The sequence below is a fragment of the Microtus pennsylvanicus genome, chromosome 11, assembly GCF_037038515.1.
Source record: "Microtus pennsylvanicus isolate mMicPen1 chromosome 11, mMicPen1.hap1, whole genome shotgun sequence".
Lineage (NCBI taxonomy): Eukaryota > Metazoa > Chordata > Mammalia > Rodentia > Cricetidae > Microtus > Microtus pennsylvanicus.
Window position 1 is genome coordinate 53,496,929 of NC_134589.1, and position 19,384 is coordinate 53,516,312.

A 19,384-nucleotide genomic window follows, 5' to 3' on the forward strand; every position below is an offset into this window, starting at 1 on the left:
CTGGGTCCAACACCAGAGCTTCTAAGCAGGCCCATGGCCCGATGTCCTTCCTGTTTTCACAGACAAGCCAGAACCATGTGAATTTTGGAGAGTCACAATATGCGTTAACAATGCTTTCTGGACCTGGAATAATCTTAGTAGGCGTGCGGCTTAGTTTATCAGGTGTTTGGGGGAGAGAATCAATACACCTATGTTTTCATAAACTCATCAAATAGCTGAGACTCAGTTCTCTGTGTTCAGAGCCCTAGGAAGAGTCTATAGGGTATAGATGAAGGGTCTTTTCGCTAAAGTACTGAAGTCTATTTAAATGGAATTAAATTGTCTAATCAAAGTACAAAGATGAGTTTAAATTAATTCAGAGCAAGAATGCTGGAAAATTACAGGACTATGCCTTTAGGATGAGGGCCAGACAGAAGATCCTCTTGGTCCTATCTATCTACTTTCCTGTGTGCCTGCCCATTCATATACCCATTCAATTAGCCACCCCACCCACCAACCCACCCCGTCCTACATCCTTTCCGTTCATCTAGTTCATCCACCAATCCATCTCACTCATCCATCCCATGGGTCCATCCATCAACCATTTCATCTATCTCCCCACCTCCCCCATCCATCTTCTCCATCCATCCATCTCCTCACCAATCAGTTAATCCACCCGCCCATACCAATTCCTTATCCATCCATCCACCTTCTCTCTTGAGTGTGTGCTTTCTCTTAGTTGTACAATAAAAATGTAATCAAGGCTTGCTGTGGGCTAGCAGATCAAACCTTCTCCTTGTCCCCAGTGAAGCAACAAAGTTGATTAAGAACATCTGTCCCACTCGATCAATGTGAATTCTGATGTGTGTGCTCCTCCGTCTGACCATTTCCTCCGTTAAGGGAGGAGTCCCTTGGGCAGTGTGTACATCCCCTGCCTCTGTATCTCACCCAGTTCAGGTGTGGACTCGCATGCAGCTAGTGTTTGTGTGTGTGTGTGTGTGTGTGTGTGTGTGTGTGTGTGTTGAATAGAGTTCCACTGCAGGTGTCGAGGGGCTGGGTAAGTTCAGGTTGACACGAGAGATGAATGAAAAGACTTAAAGTTGGAAGTTAAGGACTCAGAGGACGTTTGGGTGGGGGAGGCAAACAGGAGTTGGCTCTTGGTCCGCTTTCTCTTTCTGTCAGGTTCCTGGTTGGAGGGGTGGAGTTGGGGATTCATTGCTCTTCTTACCCCTCCCTGCCTCTCCTCGGGAACTTGAGATACAGCCACGGGAGACAAATGTAGCTTATCTGAACATGCTAGCTAGCGGGGACATAGCTGAGTCTCTACGAGAGATGGGGGATCCCTAGATAAACTACCAAGTCTTACCAGTGGGGCAGGGCTCCTTGATCTGGGCCAGGCTGGTCCCCCAGGAGGGTCTCAGCTTCCCCCACCCCTGTCTCTCCTGAGCTGACCTCTGTTCTCACAAGGCTGCCCTTTTCCTTCCCACCGTGAAATCTGATAATGAAACTAATACCCAATATTTTTGCCTGGGAGAGAAGCAGGAGATAAACAGGAAGGCGCGAGGGATTAGGGTGTCTCTCGGAGGCAAGGGCTGCGGTTGGTGGGAGTTGGGTGACATCTCTTTGTGGACCTGAGGGATCCAGATGTGAGCCACTTCGCCCAATGCATTTTTCCATTTGTGTAGAGAAAATAAAACAAAGAGAAAAGAAAACAAGCTGTAAAATACTTTGCAGAAGTCCAAGCATGGGTAATTATCACTTGATGTTCCCTGACAGCCCAAGGAGGGGCAGGGGCTGCTTTTTGATGTTGGCCTCCGAGTTTTCTTTTGTATTAGCAGTTGTTTGGAAAGAACCTTTTGTTGGTGTGAGCTGTGCATAGAAGGAGATTCTAGCTTGAGTTTTCCAAAGGGGGGGGGGGGGGGTAAAAAAAAGGCAGCCTCACACTCCCAGAGGACTGTTGGATGCTGGGCAGCTAGAGCCTTCTTTACAGAGGGGACACAGGGGTGTGTCTGCTTCCACGAAGGACCAAAAGATGCTGTGATGAGACCTTTCTGTGTGTAGAGGACACCTAAGAGCAGTGAGGCCCTGGGGATCCTGGCAGATTCCTAGCCCTGGGCAGGGACACCAGGTCTTGGGTGTTCTGTTCTTGCAGGAATGATCCAAGCTCTGGTCTGTGGTTCAGGCTCAGCTGTTCTGTATGGTGATGCTGGGGTAGTCTAGCCTCAGGACGACCTAACTGCTCCAGCAAGGACTCTCCTCACTGACTTCTCAGTGCTGGGCTGGCTGGTTGGTCACTGCACATCTCTGAGTAAGTCCTGTCCCTTGTCTAGTTGAGTGAGTTCACGGAGGCAGCGGCCATGACAGTCCTCCACGTAGAGGGTGGAGGGAGATGCAGCTTCTGTGTGCTCGGTTGAACTCATCACTTGAGGACACCTGCGCAGGGACACTCCAGTTCTTGGGACTCAGGTTTGTTCTCGAGTCCAAACGGTCTTCTGTCTGCTTCTATCTTCAGGATAGGCGCTATCTTGACACCTCCATGAAAGCCGACCTTGTCAGCTGAGTGACTACGGGGCACATGATTTGGGGGCTGACTCTTGGAAGAATATTCAAGGAAGCTTATGACACCAGAGAACAAAATCAAAGTGGCAGTTGTAAAGAAATAAAATATTCACGAGTAAAAATAGCATCCGAATAAGAAACCAGTAAAAACATTTACAGCTTACATAGTGGAGAAGGCCAGTGTTTTTAAGCCAGCCATAGAGAGAGAAAAATTGGGCCATGGCCTGAGCAGGCAAGGCGTGAATGAAGATGGAAATGGAGACACAAGAAGATGTACCCCCGTCTTCTGTAATCATAGACACCGGGTGGGTGTCATGTGTGGGTCTTTTCTCCAGACAGTTTGCAAACTTTCCTTTTCAAATGCTGATACCAAATGTGTGTTGTTGTTCTTTTCAAGGGTGTGGTGAAATAAGAGCTGTCACTTCCTGCTAGTAAGAGGCAAAGCCAGTTCAGCCTTTCTTGAGGGCAACTTGGCATTTTCGATCAAATGTTAAAAATACAGAAAAATCAAAGCTTAACTCAGAATTCTGCCTTGAGGAATGCGCTGTCCATCAGGAGATGTGCACGTTCTAAGGTGGCTCCAGGTTTAACCCTGAGCAGCAGGGAACAGCCTGGCTGGCCAGCTTTGAGAGATTGCTTGCCCAGCGTGTCCATCTCTCACTAAAGATCCATGGTGTTATACACTCTAAGAACCACGCAATCTTTAAAGATCATTTTGGGTCATATTCTACCTAAAAATTGTCCATTCTGAAAAGAGGCTTCAAAGCTGGATGCAGATAGGTATGACCTATATCTCTAGAAAATAAGAAATGGTCCCATGGCTGGGCCCAATAGAAAGCTGCTGTAGTCACAGTGGTTCGTGGAAACAGGAGAGAACTTTTCCCTTTTTGCTTTTGTTTATAAGTGTATGGCTTTAAGCATTATAGTTTTTCTTAGTTATGATAAAAAGGTAATTAGATATAAATCTTTACACTCATCAAGATAAGATAGATAATAGAGTATTTTCTCTAATTTTGCACAGTATTAATGGAATAGGGATTGTAATTCTTACTTGATAACTGTTTTGTTGTATGTAATTTTACTATGCTAAAGTTAAATATTTTTGATTAGACAGAAAAGGGGAAGTGCTGTGGGATAATTCTTCTGTACACTGTGAATATGTATTGCTGTCATTGATTAATAAAGAAGCTGCTTTGGCCTATAACAAGGCAGAATAAGGCTAGGCAGGGAAGCCAAACTGAAAATACAGAGAGGAGAAAGGTGGAGTCGGGGAGACATGAGCCAGCTGTCCAAGAAGCAAGATGCCAGAGGACTGGTAAAGCCGCAGCCGTGTGGCAGCACATAGATTGATAGAAATGGGTTATTTTAAATGTAAGAGCTAGTTATTAATATCCTTGAGTATAGGCCAAAATTCTGTAATTAATATAAGCTTTTGTATCTTTATTTGGGACCAGGTGGTTGGGACAAAAGAAAAGCCCCGCCTCCATTCACACATCATTTCCTTAGAAATTCCATAAACATGTGTAGAACACAGCCTAAAACCAAGACAGTGTGAATGTGATTAAAGTATGCCATACACATCTATGAAAATGCCATGACGATGCTCGCGATTTTATATGATTGATATATGCTTTTAAAAAAAAAAGTAGGGTAAGATCAAGTGTAGTTGGCTTACAGCTGACAGTGTCCTAGAGTTTGAAGCCCAGAGAAAAGCTGGTGGGGGGGGGAGCATGATCCTAGTATGAGGTAAAAGGATAGTCATCCTTTAGGGGACATGCTGGGGGCCTCTGCCAAGCAAGAGCTAGAGGTGAACTTGGAAGTGACATTGAAGTCACACTTCCTGGATGACAACACAGCTGCAGCCTTGAAGAAGGGTTGACATAGGGGACAGGACTACGTGCTGGCCTTGGACAAGGAGGGGTACCCCCACACTTGGCATTGTCTAGAAATTGACCAGAGCTCAGAATAAATGAAGCAGGAGAAGCTAAGGAGTGAGCTGAGGCTGGGGAGTGAGTAAGTCTGACCTATGAAGAGCCTCCAAGACTATGCTAAATGATTTTGACTTCTTCCTTATGGACACCACCCTCAAGTTGGTGCTTAGAAAAACCCAGCTTTGGTCACAGTCATCTCTATGAAATGATCCCAGCACTCCCTGAGGGCACAGAAATTCCATCATGGAGTCCGTTCCGTAAAGTGGCATCGTGTTTGCACCCACACATCTTCCTACGTCTGTGTAAAATCCCTCATTCGAGTGCGTCTCTAGATATGTTATACGGCCCAGGAAAATCTAAATGTTATGTCAGTAAATACAATGTCATTTTTAGGGGTTAATGGCAAGGAAAATAGTGCCTTTCCGTATAGATGCAGTTCTCCCCAGATATATTTGATCCACATGGTTGGTTGAATCTTGCAGATACAGGCTGACGGAGGCAGAATGGAGAGGAAGGAGCAAATGAGGGGGAGGTGCCCCTGGAAACCCCAGACTTGGAGCTGGAAGTGAGGGTTTGCAGGGTCATGGGCAAAGAGGTAGTGTGAGAAGCAGGAGTTAGGTCCTAAGGGCATCGCGGCAGGTGGATGGCAGGGTGAGAGGTACTCACTTCCGAGCTAGAGCACAGACCGGGGAAGAGGAAAGAAGTAGACTGGCGGGGGGAAAGCTGTAGAGAAGAAAGCTGGAGGTCTTCTGTGGTTTTGGATGGTGGGAAGGAGAGGGGGAGTTGGCAAAGGAATGGGAGAAAGGAGGTGTAAGTGAGGGTAGAGGTGGAAGCCAGGGCGTCTGGTATGGTCTGTTCCCACTGAGGGACTTAAACACATTTATTTCTCCCAGTTCTGGAGGTTGCAAGTCCAAGATCCGTGTGGGCAGGACTTTAACACACGGATTTCAGGAGGCCTCAGCCTGGGCGCTGTGAAGTGCCCGATCAGTGTTTATGCGTGCAGCGAAGGAGCTAAGGAAAGGATCCCAGAGTGTGTGACTTTCCGCTGGGATGGACCTCTCTCTCCCCAGGGTGTCGGTCCTCCTCTCCCCTTGCGCTGATGGCTTCTGTCTGTTTCTCCTGCAGCCTGCAACTGCAACCTCCATGCTCGGCGCTGCAGATTCAATATGGAGCTCTACAAGCTGTCAGGGCGCAAGAGCGGGGGCGTCTGTCTCAACTGCCGCCACAACACTGCAGGCCGACACTGTCACTACTGCAAGGAGGGCTTCTACCGCGACATGGGCAAGCCCATCACCCACCGGAAGGCTTGCAAAGGTAGGTGACCTTGGGGGTCAGGGAACAGGGGTTTTTTTTAGGGATACTAGGCTCCCTCTCTTCCCCTTCTCCCTTTCTATTTCTTTCTTTCTTTCTTTTTTTTTTTACTAGTTCCTTTACAAAGCAGAGTAGACTAGGTGTGTGCGCCCCCCCCCTCGTTTCTGTCAAGGCCTTCCTGGTATTTGGAGATGTAAGCCAAAACAACTGGGCAGTGGAGACACAGCTCAAAGAAGAAAGTAGAAGGCGCAATCCTTCCGAGGGTGCAGGGCTGGGCTCCCGACACTTCCCCCTTTGCCTCCCTCCTTCTCAGCACAGGTGTGCTGCATACCAGAGGAAAGAGAGCCGTGTTCACCAGGCTTACAGTCGGGGACAAAGGACCCTCTTTTCCCGGCCCCTCACAGAGGCTCTTCTCTGGATGTGTGTGCGCGCGCTGCCTCCCATCCCACCCCCATCTCACACACAGACACACGCACACACAGTCGAGGTGACACTGGCAGTTTCAGGATCGGGGACCTTTAATCCATCTGTAAATAACTTTACTCTTCAGGACCTTCCCCACCCCACCCCCCAAAAATATTAAAAGGAGACAGGCAACTATTTTTGTTCGCCGAAGCAAGCACTGATGTTTTAACTTTCTGTTGTTTGTTTTTCTCTCACCAACAAAAATGAAGCAAGCAATGGTCAGATGACTCAGAGGGGCTGATGAAATGCCAGGGAACTGAATGAGGTGGGAGGGGAAAGTAGCCCCCCCCCCCATTGGCTTTGGGGAATTCCAGAGACTAAGAATTTCTTACTCCAGTATTGGGGTCTGGGGCCAGAGCATGTCTGAGCATGGCTTCTCAAGATGTTTACATCCAAGGGCTCCTGGTAGACAGTGGGCGTTTAGGGACCCTGACTCAGGAGGGTGCAAAGCCATGGTAGATATAGCTGGAGTGAGGCACTGCAGTGGACGACCCTTTCTGGATGCTGCTAGCCTCTGAATGAAGCAGAGGTGTTGTCTTCAGACTCCAGATGTTGGTCACCTATATACAGGCTGACTATAAAACTTGAGGATACGGGGTTCCTTGTGTAAAGATGATAAGGAATTTCAGAATGACAATAGCAGAGTTTCAACCAGGTGTGTGCCCTCCTGAGCATGGAGCCACCTCTGCATGTACAGAATACTTCCTTGGTAAGCAAACAGCAACAAAAACTGGCTTTGCCGACTCTTCCCTCTGAGAGAGAACTCCTCGATTCCATACGTACAAATGAGTAAGGTGTGTCTCAAGATGCAGACGGGCTCTCATGCCATGTCTGTGGCCATCGGCTACCTTTGATGGTTGCCAAGAGAATTTGAGCATAAAGGTGGCGGGGCTATTTCCAAGTCAGAGAGACAAAAGATTTGGGAGAGAATGCTCCAGGAAACTGAGAATGGGCGGGTGGCCCAGGCAGTGAGGCCCAAGGAAGTTCTACACTGTCAGGAGGGTGTGAGCAGGGCAAAGCTAGGGAGACAGTTTAGAGTCTTCAGAGAACAGAGTTGAAGATACCCAACTCCTTTGCCTATATCCAAAGTGTCTGTTGTCTCTTTTGTAGAAGAAATGGAAGCCAGGATCTTGTAAACAATTGGCTGACACACATTTATTAGTCATTTAACCAGGGACAACCACTTCAGCAGGCAGTCCTGTGCTGGAGAACAAAAAGACCCATGTTCTCTGAGAGGAAGGATGCAGGCTACTTCCCGCCCTGCTGGTTTTTCCTATTGGGGCAGAGATGCTCATCTTTCTTTGCCAGCTGGGTACAGACAGATGGGGGTGCTGCTGTTCTGTGACTTCAGATGCTGGGGCCAGCCTAAGTGGCTGTCTTCAGTTGCAGCCGTGTCCCCAGCATTGGTGCGAACCCAGAAATAACTTGGGGGACAGAGGAATCAAGGATAGATGCTGGACTGGAAGATGTGTGCTTCTGAGTCTCTTGGTCAAAGACCCACCTCTCTGCCACTGCTTGGGACCCTTCTGCCTGTCCTCTAGGGCCACGTGGCTTAAGCAATGGTTCTTTGCAGGCAAGCTTGTTGGCTCCAATCTTGTGTTCTTTTGACAGCCTGTTCTCTGGGCATCCAGAATATGGGTAACATTCTGTCTCTCACCCTAGCCTCTAAGAGTGCCCCTAGGGAGCCCCATCCTAGGCCCTCACAGGAAGGCTCCACTTCTTTGCTTTACCCTAATTTCACAGAGGAATTAGGACAACTGGCCCTCAACTCCCAAGCTGGCTCTAGAATGACCGTGGGGCCCTCTTTACCCCCTGACTTCTCAGGGCCTGGGAGGGGCCCGGGCAGGGGGCCGAGGCCACCCATACACTGCTGGTGATTGGCTGGCTCAAGACCTTGTTCAGTGTCGAGCAGGGGTGGACCCAGACAAGAACAGCTTGGAGCAAGGGCATTTGATTCCAAGCATTACTCTGCAGTCTCCCCATTTGGGAAGTTTCATAGCAACAAATTTGTTGGGGTCTTTCTCCCCTCCCCTAGCTTAGGAGCAAACCGGGACTGGCAGGGTTGGTGCATACAAAGGGCCGTAGTAAACATGTCCAGGGAACAGGCCGCTGCACTCTCAGCTATTCAGGGCGATTTCACAGCGCTGGGCCAGCCTCATTATGGTGTGGGCTGTTGTCCTATACAAAGTCAGATGAGATGAATTTCTCCCCTTTCTCTGCGAAATGGTTTGTGAATGATACTCGTCCTGGGATCTGTCAAAAGATAGGAGTTTTTGTTTACCATTTGACTTCTTTATGGACTGCGGAGGCACTTTCTTTCTATAGCCTCCAAAGAGGACGTTGCTATTTAACCATCTCAGCCATGCCTCCATTGATAACAATATTAATTTATCATTTTCCCGAACCATCTGTGATGGATAAAGACATTCCAGGAGGCTCCCGTGAACCGAATTGTGATGAGAATTAAGAAATTAACCACCACATCTAGCTTCCCCGTCACAAAGGGGCCCTCGTTCCATCTCACTGAGCAGCAGCCTGTTCTTCCCGCTCGTTGCCCTGCCCCCTTCACTTCTGCACTGAATGTGGCTGAAAGAAGGGCTGCTAAGGAGGTGCCCGGGCCTTAGGAAGATGCAATCATTAGCAGGGCAGGAGCAGGAGACAGCAGCACTCACCAGCTCTGCAGTGCATCCCTTTCTGTCTTCCTGCAGCTCTGCCAAGGGTTGGGGGAGGGGGAGAAGTGAGCACCCACTCCAGCCCCCTCTGGCTTCTTGGGGCCACTGTGTGGAACTGTCCCAGTCACGCCTCTCCCCCGCCCGCCCCACCCCGCCCCATCCCCAGTTGTACCCAGTAAAAATTTCTTTCGAATTTTTTACTTTCCCTTCCTGGTATCATGAGCGTATTTTCCCCGACTTGTCATTCTTGGTTGTGTGTGAGAATTACCTGGGATATTGCAAAATGCTGCTTAGGTCCCACCCCAGAGATTCTGGTTTAATTAATGGGCTCAGATGAGAGGTAGGCACCTACCTTGGAAAAGCTCCCCAAAGCTGAGTGAGAGCTGCTGGGGTGGTGGGGGTTGGGGTGTAAGGAATAAAGATGGCAGGTTGCTGTTGGGGTGGGTTCAGGAAAGTCTCCAGGGGTGGAGACTAAGCCCTACAGCTAACTCCTTTGAGGGGAGAGATTACTAATTGATGAATTGAAATATTTTCAAGACTTTTGACGAAAACTTGGAGCGGGCACTTAAAATTCTTTTCATTCGAAATCTTCCTGGGTGAGGCAGGGGCGTCATTTGTGTGCGCATGTGTGCAGATTTAAGTCCCTCCCACACCCCTCTTCCTGACACCCCGGCCATTTCCACTCACCCCATAAAAGCCTCAGGTGTATACTCTTCCACTTTTGGGGTCCCTTGTGACAGGTCCATTTTCTGTCACAATTTGGGCGGTTCGGGGAGAGGCAAGAAGGTAGCTGCGGCTCTCCATCGTGGCTCCAGCTTTGAACACAGAGAGCCCCATCTCCAGATGGCCTCCTGTTTGCAGTGAGAGGAAGTCAGGAGAGAAGATGCCAAAAGCTTACCTCAGTGTGGCCCCACTGCCATAGCTTTGCTGTGCTGTCTTAGGGGTGGGGAGGAATCAAAGCTGCAGCATCAGGAATGGCTCTTGTCTACGGTCTACGATGCATTGGGCCATCTCATGGCACCTTAAATCCCAGTCATTTGCATGTGGATATGAAGAGAATGTGGCATTACCTTCAGGTTTCTGGCCTAACATTCCATATTCCATCTGCCATACTTCAGGAGTCCAAACTCTTTCCTCTCCCTGATGCAACAGGGGTCATTTTTTTTCAATGATTTATTTATCTTTGTTTTGCCTGCATGTATGTCTGTGTGTGGGTGTTGGACCCTGGAGTTACAGACAGTTGTGAGCTGCCATGTGGGTGCCAGGAATTGAACCCAGGTCCTCCGAAAGGGCAGTCAGTGCTCTTAACCACTGAACCATCTCTCCAACCCTCCAACAGGGGTCATTCTGTATAGCAGTGTGTTTGTGATTAGGAAACGTCAAGAAATAAGGAAGGGTGATTTTGCTCAGAAGTCTTTAGAGATGGCAAGTGTCCTTGGTCCTGTGGCACATCGTCACCACTGTGGGGAAACAGCACTCCTCAGCCGAGCGCTGGAGCCAGCTCCCTGGGAATCGTTGCTAGCTTTCCCTTCTTGGGTGTACCCCTATGGGGTACCTTGGGTGTATTCTCACTCCTGGACTCCACATGGACATTCCAGGGGTCCCCAGTGCTTGATCTTTGAGTTCCCTAAGTTCATGGTGCTTCTGGGCATGGTAGGCAAGGTATTGAGGATATCTGACTTGGGAAACAGTCTCTCCTTGGGGCTTCTGCTGCAGGACACCAGGTAGACCTAGCGTACAGGCTCCGGCTCAGGCTCCTGGTCAGGGCTCAGGTTCTGCTTCTGGGTGAGGTGTGCTTCACAGCCTCGGCTTTCCTATCTGGAGCTGGGCAGAATGCTTTCCCCTCCCTCTTAGAGTCGTGGTATGGATTAAATGCAGTGCTCTGCGCTGGCATACGTGCCCTCTGCACACGCTACCCGCTGTGATTATTTAAATAGCTCGTGGAAAACAGAGGCACCAGAGCCCTTGCAGTCGTTAGTGGGCACACAGAACAGGGGGCACGTCTTGCTTAGTCCTCCTGCTGTTTGCTTCCTGTGGTTACTTGTTTTGGTGACCCAGTGGGTTTCATTAGGGTTGCTTATAGGGTCCAGGATGAGGGATACTTACAGGAGCCTGGGTCCTTACCAGTGGCTATACCACTGAAGAAAATCTCTCTCCCTTCCCCAATGACCATTATTTTTTATAGCCACTCATGGAGGGATGAGCCTTGTGAGTCCCTCCCCCTAGCCATTACCTATATGTCTTAGGAAGAGGGTGTTCAAGGGGCTCTTCTTCTCCCAATGATGGGATGTTAGTGGGCCCAGTCTTGGGTTTTGAGCCGTTAATCACTGCTGTGGGATCAAAAGTGCAATAGCAATGCCACATCCAAAGACAGGACTCTATCTCACCGCGTTCCGTCCTCCAGCCCTTAGATTCCTTCTGCCCCATCTGTGATCCCTGAGTCATGGGAAGGGTGGTAGAGAAATCCCATTCGTGCCTGAGAATGTAACCGTTCTTACTCTCGTCAGCTCTTAGACCAGATAGGAGTCTCTGCCATTCTTCCTACCAACTGCAAAAAAGGTTTTCTCTGACCAAAGCTGACTAACTTGTGGGTATAAATATAATTATTTACGTGGTGATTTGACGGGCATTTCATGCCCATTTAAGGCTTACTTAGCTCCTACGTAACACTTGGTAACTGGCGTCACTGAAAGGACTCACTCAACACCTGTTAGATTCTATGGCCACAGGACAGGGGGCTAGGGATTTGCCCCAGTACTGTCGTGCACTGTCCATAAAGGATTTGCATGCTTCGGAAGCAGAAATGATGAATGAGCCGAGTGGTGGAGATGTGCCCAGCAGCTGCTTGTGGAGGCTCAGCGCAAAGCAGGGGACAGCTGTATACAGCCAAAAATGGCGAAAGCACCACTCACAAGAGTAGGCTGCCTCTAAGGACTGCCTCACCATCCCGCTGTACCCCTACTAGGTCAGGTGCTTGGGTGGGACCAAGTTCTCAGGTCCTTCCCAGTCCAAGCCCATGTGTACAACTTTCAGCAACTGTGGCACTCTGGGAACATGCTATGGACATGGGTCTTTCCTCCTCAGCTGTAGAACAGGTGCAGGGAGACTATAGTTCACTAGATCACAGCGGCTCACATAATCCAGTTTAGAATTATGGTCTCCCCTCCCCCTACACTTCCTGCTGTCTACACCTTGATCTGAAGTGTCAGAGGAAAGGCAAGGCCATGCAACCTAAAACTTTGATTCTTCCTTGCCTTGTTAGCAACTGTTGTGGGAGAGGAAGACCTGGCTTGGAGGAGGTTGACACAGACAGCTGACGTGAAGGCTGGGGATTATCTGTGGATATCCACAGTCGGCTCCCCATGCCACATTAGCACCCGGAGAGTGTGGCTTTTGCGTTTGCCGTGACCCAGGGTGTGAGGGATTGGCATTGCCTCTCTGCCTTATTCTTCCCTCCAGATGCACAGGACAGATGAGATGATCTTTCCCCAGAGGAGAAGGCAGCAGATTGGGCCCTGACTCATGTTGCTGTCTAACAGTGAGATCATTTGTTCATTGAGTCTGTGAGTGTTTGTCGAGGGCCTGGCTATTCTGTGGGACTTCCTACTGGTGGAAGGTCAGCAACAATGGAAAAGAGTAAAAGAAGCTAATTATGGAATGAGGCGAGGGCCATGGGAGAAATAAACAGCTGGAAGAGAAAGTCACCAGGAAGTCCCTGAGGATGGAACATTTGAGAAGAGACCTGGGATGTGAGGAGAAAGCACAAAGTCAGGAAACAGCAGAGGGCTTGGTAGGCCCTTGGTCTGAAGGGAAGGAAGAGAGTGCAGGGCAGGGCCATCTTGCTGGCATCTGGAGAGGAGCAGATTCTGTCCCCAAAGTATGAGAGGCCAGTGCAAGACCAAGGGCAAGAGTCATTTGGGATCTGCTTGCATTTACAGAAGCTCCTTCTAAAAGATAAGCCACAGTGGAGAGACAGCACTCATGTGGTCCATATCCCACCAAGGGTATTGTTCCAGGGTGGAAGGAACTCTCAGAAAGCTCAATAACAAGAAGGCAAATGATCCAATTAAAAACGGGCAAAATATTTGAACAGACACTTTCTCAAGGATGGACAGATGGCACATAAACACAGGAAACATTAGCTGACGTTGGGGAAATGCAAATTAAAATCACAATGAGATCCCTCTGATTGAAAATAAAAAATATTAGCCACTTAACAATCCCATATGCTTGGCCAGGACAAGGGCCTGCTGGTGGGAAGAGAGCACACTGTTGGTGGGAATTTCATGTGGCATAGCTGCTCGGGAAAATAGCCCAGCATGTCTCTGCCAAGTGACACCCGTAGCTGTCATAACATTAGGATCCTGCTCACAGGTATTTCTCCACGAGAAATGAAAACATAAGTCCAAAAGAAAAACAAAAACAAAAAAAACCCCAAAAAACAAAACAAAAAAAAATCTATAGTGTTCTTGTTTGTTATTATCCCAAACTAGAGACAGAACCTGAGGGTGTGCCAGTGTCTGCATGGACAGAGTGGACAGATGCCCACTGAAGAAGACGGCCCAGCGTTAGTGAAAAACGAACTGATTCTTAGCCCACCATAGACAATTGCAAATGCATGGTTAAGTGAGAAAGGTTGGACCCACCAGGGAACCCGCTGGCAATCCCATTTGCCCGTGCTGTAGACATTGTAAATACCGTCTAATTCCGGGATAAGACGTTTTGCAAAAGGTGAAACTAGAAGGAGCGGAGGCTGACTGCGGAGGAATTCCTGAGCGAGCTCGGTGATCAGAAGAACCTGCATCTGTGATAAAAGTCTGTAGACTGTACAGCCCTGTGCAAATACAGCAGCAGCGATGGACAAGATTCCTTCCCTAGAGCTCTAGTTTGGGTGTGTCTGCCCAGAGGTTCACTGTGGGGCGCTTGATCCTCAGCGTAGCAATGTTAGGAGGTGTGGAACTTTTTTGTTTTGCTTTTGTTTTTCAAGATAAGGTTTCTCTGGATAGCCCTGGCCTGGATTTCATTTTAGACCAGGCTGGATTTGAATTCAGAGCCACCAGCCACCATCTCCTGGCCTGGAAGTATTAATAGATGGGGCCCTAGGCTTGGCTCAGTGGTTAAGAGCACATGCCGCTCTCCTAGAGGATTTGTTTCCAGTGCCTACAGCAGGTAGTTCAGAACTGCCTGTAACTCCATTTTCAGGGGACATATCCCCATTTGGCTTCTGCAGGCACCTGCATGCATATAATGTAATACACATAAATAAATAAAGACAATTATGTTTTTAAAAAGAGGCAGGGCCTAGTAAAAGATGATCATGTCTGCAGGGCCATCCTCCTGGGAGAGGATTAATGTCGGTCTCATGTGGCTTTGCTTCTTGTGGCAGTGGAGAGTGAGGGGTACACAGCTCAGCCCTGGGTTCAGTTCAGCACTAACAAACTGGGAAACTTGGGGTAAACATGGCCGTCTTATGTTTCTCTGGCTCCTTGTCTGTACATGAAGCTGTTCCCCTTTCTCTCTATCGTGCCGTGGTCTAACCAAGTGTTCCTTTCCTGGAAGCCAAAACAGATGGGGCCACCAATCTTTGACTTTTAGTCTTTAAAACAAAGAGTTGAATATACCTTTTCTTTTTTTCTTTCCCCTTCATTCTTTCTGTGCTTTCTAAAACAACATTGACCTCAGACTCCTGGCTTTCCTGTCACAGCTTCCTAAATTCTGGCGCTAAATGTGTGTGCTTTCATGCCCTGCCAGCCGCTTTAAAGCAACCAGCTTCAGGGTGTTTCACAGCAACCGAGAATGGACTAAGAACTTAGGACCCTGTTCCAGGGTCCTTTTCATCCCGTCTCCGTCACAGCTCTGAAGTCATTAAGAGCTACCTCTAGCCTGCTTTCGGCATCTAATCCCCTCCCTGGTCCGTGCTTTGCTCGTCTCCTGTCTTGCTTCCGCATTAGGCTCCATCCACTGCAGATGCCCAGGCAAACTTGGCTGTCTCTTGCCTGTTTCTTCTCTTGGTTTCTCCACAACCTTCTTTGGGGGCCCGGGAGAGCCCCTAGGAAAGAGGTAGCTTGTCTGGGGTCTAGCACAGGTACGCTAGCTTGGAGTGCCAGAAAAAAGCACGGTGCACCTGCTGACTCAGACAGCAGATAGTTAATCTCCCCCGATTCTGGAGGCTGGAAATTCAAGGTCAAGGTACCAGCTGGGCAGATTCTTTCTGAGGGCCAGGAGGGAGGGATCTGCTGCAGGCCTTTCTCCTGGGCTTACAGATGGTGCCCTTCATCCTGTGTGCTCACATGGCCTTTCCTCTGTAGCCATCTTGCGCCTCATCCCCATCTTGGGCGAGGACATCGGTCATTGATTAAAACCTACCCCAATGACCTATTTTTACCTAATTGCCTCTAAAGAATTCATATGTCACATGTAGGCTCTGGGACTAGGACTTCGGGGTATGCATCCTGGGGGCTTGGCATGCGAGTCCATTCTTCACATGGGGCCAAGGCAGTAAGTTTTCAGGGCTCCTGGAAGCCTAGGGGACAGCCAGATGGCATCTAGATTGGGGACTGAGGCTCTGTTTGTTCTGTCTCCCGGTTTCAAAGGGACCAATGCTGAACCACACCACCCCTACGACCTTGTGTCCTAGATTGCTGCCTCTTGCAGTCCTACTTGATCTCAGTCCCTGGAGCCAGGGTGCCCAGGAAAAGTAGCCACATTTCCCATAGGAGCCTCAGAAGATTTCCATCTGACCCTGTGAGCTGCTGGAAGGGCCAGACCCTTGCTTATGCTCACCCAATTGGAAGGTAAGGGTCATGCCTGAGTGTAGGAAGCCAGTGGTAAGCACCAGCCACCTCTAGGCCCTCTATACCACAGTTCCTAGAAGTCCCCTCCATTGATAAGGTCCAGGCACAGTACTAGTGAGTGTTTGAGCAAGGTGCGCCCTGCAACACAAGCCCCTCCCCCTGCCCTGACCCAGGACACTGAGATGAGCAGCAGCCGTGGGGTTAAAGTCCACACTCTGGACCCATGGAGACCAAACCTTTAGAGGAGTGTAGTCCTCTGTCCTTAGAGAGAAGCCACCTGCAATCCAGGGAGAGGGGGTACTAATTCAGTGGCAGTGACAGGCCAGAGTCCTCTGTCATCTGTCTGAAACCACTTGGGTTCTCTTAAACAGTCTGTCCCTGGCTGGTGACCCAGCACAAACACAGCCTGGGTTCTCTGCAGCCAGCCACATTCGTGGGAAACCTGACCGTGCCATGTTCTCAGGGACCTGCACTTCCTTCTGGCCTCACATTCTCTCTTCATGGAAAAACCTCTGGTAGCCTGTTTCCCATGAGCAGGTGCTGCCTGCCCCATGCAGCTTGGCGACCTGTATGTATTGGCTTCCCTCTAAAAGTCATGGCTGGCTTCCAGGGAAATGGAAGTCACCAGGAGGGCTTCCTGTGGCAGAGGGTATTCCAGCCTGGGCCCTGTTCTCAGAATTAGGGAAGTTCTCTGGTGATCCCCTCATTGGAGCCTCTACAATGTCAAAGGCCCCCCGCTTGCCTCATTCACCACTTAACTATCCTGCTGCGAGCTGGTCAGTGTGGGTGCATATGGATTATGTATGTATGCTCCCATGAGCGTGTCCATGTGTCTGTGTTTACAGGCTAAGGGACTATAGCTGGAGCCTCTGGCTTTCTCGTCCTAGGCCTTTGCCCTGAGGCTTCCCTGGCTCCCACTCTCTTTGACAAAGGCTGTCGGGATTCTGGATTTCACACTTGGATTATCCAGGGCTCTCCAGAGGAACAGAACTTACAGAATGGATGTCCACACTCCAGAATCCCGAAGAAGTAGGCTCTAATGCCAGTGAGGAATGGACTTGCCAGTGAGAGTGGAGCCAAGCCGGCAAAGAGAGAGCTGGCTTCCTTTCTCTGTGTCCTTTGAATAAGGTGCCACCACAAGGGGTGTGGCCCAGATTAAAGGTGGATCTTCCCACCTCAAAGAACTGGATTAGAAGAGGGCCTTCCCACTTTAAATAATTCAATTAAGAAACAATCCCTCCCAGGTGTGCCCAGCTGCTTGGATTTTTGTTAATCCCAGATATGGTCGAGTTGACAGCTAAGAAGAGCTAGCTGTCATACCACTGTAGGGGACCTTACCGCAAGGGCACTGCCCTGCGTTGGCTTTTCTCATCACACTGAACACCCACCTTCTTTGCTCAGAAGGTGTGATTTGAGCCATTCTACTTCCCATGTCGGTGGGGAAGGCCTTACTCTGGGGCTGTTTGCCTGGGAATTGGGAACGAGTGCCGGGTGTGGCTCCATCCGGGTTGCGTTTGGCTTCAAGTAACAGCAGACCTACCTCACAGTGATTTCTACAGGGCAGAGTTAATTTTCCCTTGGAAGAAACAGATGTAGAGAGGGGGTCCTGAGGGTGAGGGGTCTGCTCTTCTCTCTCCTCAGCGCTGCAGATCCTTCCTGTGTCTCCTGTCTGTTGTGGATCCTCACCAGCCTGTTCCCTTGTCCTTCCGCAGCCATACTGTTTCCACAGGGTTGTTGTGATGTCACGGCACTGCTGTGTCTATAGGAGTCTTGATGAGTTCACCTCTGCTGGCAGATGCTCTATTGGTAGCATGCTGCAGCCTGGTGATGGTCACAGAGGTCTGAATGTGACCTTTTAGTGACTTCCATGCATAGATAATGACTTGTTAGTGTGGAAGCGTGCTACATACTGCTGCCCCAGTTAGACCAGAGGCATGGGTTTGACTTCCGATGGAATCTTGGGAGAAGGATTTGGAAAGCTAGCAGCAAGCTAGCTTACATCTCTTCTGAGGATGAATTGTTAGGATGAGCTGACCATACAGAATACATGCTAAGAACCGTCCTCCTCTGCTGCAGCAGGCTTCTTCCGGTCCCCACCCTTCCCAGCAGCGGGCCAGCCACGGCAGCTGAGGTCACAATGCATAGTTTTCAGTGCTCCTCCACCCCCGGAGTTTGTGCTGGGTGGGCTCCTGCCAAGACGAGGACACTCTGGGCCAGAGCTGGTGCCTAGGTGTGACGTGGTTTAGAATCTTCACTGACCAAGTAACCTTTTGCAACCTTCTAAGAATCCAGGAGTCACTGGCACACAGTTGTATTCTCCTGGCATTCAATGACTTTAAGGATTGGCAGTGGGCTTGCAGAGCATGCCAAGAGAGGTCAGCTGACACAAGAACCTGGTGTCCCCACATGCCAGTGCCCAAACCCACATCTGTGGCTCATGACTGTGGGATCCTGTACCATTACCCTCAACTTTCACATGGCCAACCGTGTGCCTGTATCACTCACCTTTCCTACTACAGGGCAAGGTTAAATCCCTTCCTCACTGCCATTCTTCCCACAGGCCATCAAGATTAGATCTGTTCTTATTGCTAACTTTAAAGGGGGTGCAGACTTGAATTCAGGGTACACCGATGAAGACGGCATCTCAGCAGAGATGTTTCCCCCTCTACAATGACATCTTTGTTCCTTGTCTCCTGGCAGTGACAGATGCAGCTTGAGGGAAGACAGGTTAGGTTTGGCTCACGGCCTCAGAGGGCTTCTGTCCAGGGTGACAGAGGTGACATCCCCATGCATGGAGCACTTGAGCTTGAGGGGGCCTGTTTATGTGGGATGGAACGGGAAATGAGCAGAGAAAGCTGGAGCCAGGGGCAGATAGAGCCACCAGAGGCCCACCCAGTGACCTACTTTCACCAGAATTGCACCACAAGCCACACACCAAATGCTCTAAACATGGGAGAGCTACGAGGGACATTTCAGAGTCAAGTCTAAGAAAGGACCAAGGTGGGAACGGTCCGCTGCTTCTCAGGGATCCTGTGTCATGGGAGCCAGCAAGCTGCTGGCCTGCCAGGCCCCTTCAGTCCTCCATCCTGTCAAACCCAGGCCCCTCCTCATCCTAGTGCTTCCAGAAGTTTTTTTTTTTGCGTGTCCTGACGCCACGGGCACCAACATCTGCTCGCATTGTTCTCCTCTCTGCGCGCTATGGACAAGCTGGCTCGAAGGCACACATTGCTCCCCCATCTCCCGGATGCTCCTTGCTGCACTCCCAGGCTGGAGGCCTAGGGAGAGGCTGCCTGTTTTAGGGCCCATTGAGGAGGGAATTTTTACATTAGCTCTTTTGGAATCTCAGTTCTCATTTATTTTCCTAGATATTTTTGTACTCTTTGGGGACAGAAACACAGCAGCATATGGCATGAATTGAGACGGCTGTAGAATGCGTTGCTGGCTCACACTGCCCTCCTGGGCTCCTGCAGCAGGGACAGGCACAACATGGCCTCCTTTACCCCCATCCCTTCACCAGCGCGTCCACTGCTCAGGCACAGGTGGGCAGAACCTTGGCGACCTCTGCCTGCCTGTGGGGGCGTGGTAAATATTGCTTAGAGCCTCATGGTGGTGGCAGAGATCTCCCTCCAAAGTTCTGGCTGCATCATTGCGGGAACACCGTGGGAGAGCTCCC

General features: G+C 49.7%; 1 protein-coding gene across 1 annotated transcript in view; it reads left to right on the forward strand.

Moving 5' to 3' along the window:
- The window catches only part of Ntn1 (netrin 1), a 182,090-nt gene that overhangs the window by 113,610 nt on the left and 49,096 nt on the right, over positions 1 to 19,384 (forward strand). Inside the window, exon 3 of the mRNA XM_075992105.1 lies at positions 5,595 to 5,783. Coding sequence (XP_075848220.1) covers positions 5,595 to 5,783 — 189 coding nt within the window. The remainder of the gene's footprint in view (positions 1 to 5,594; positions 5,784 to 19,384) is intronic.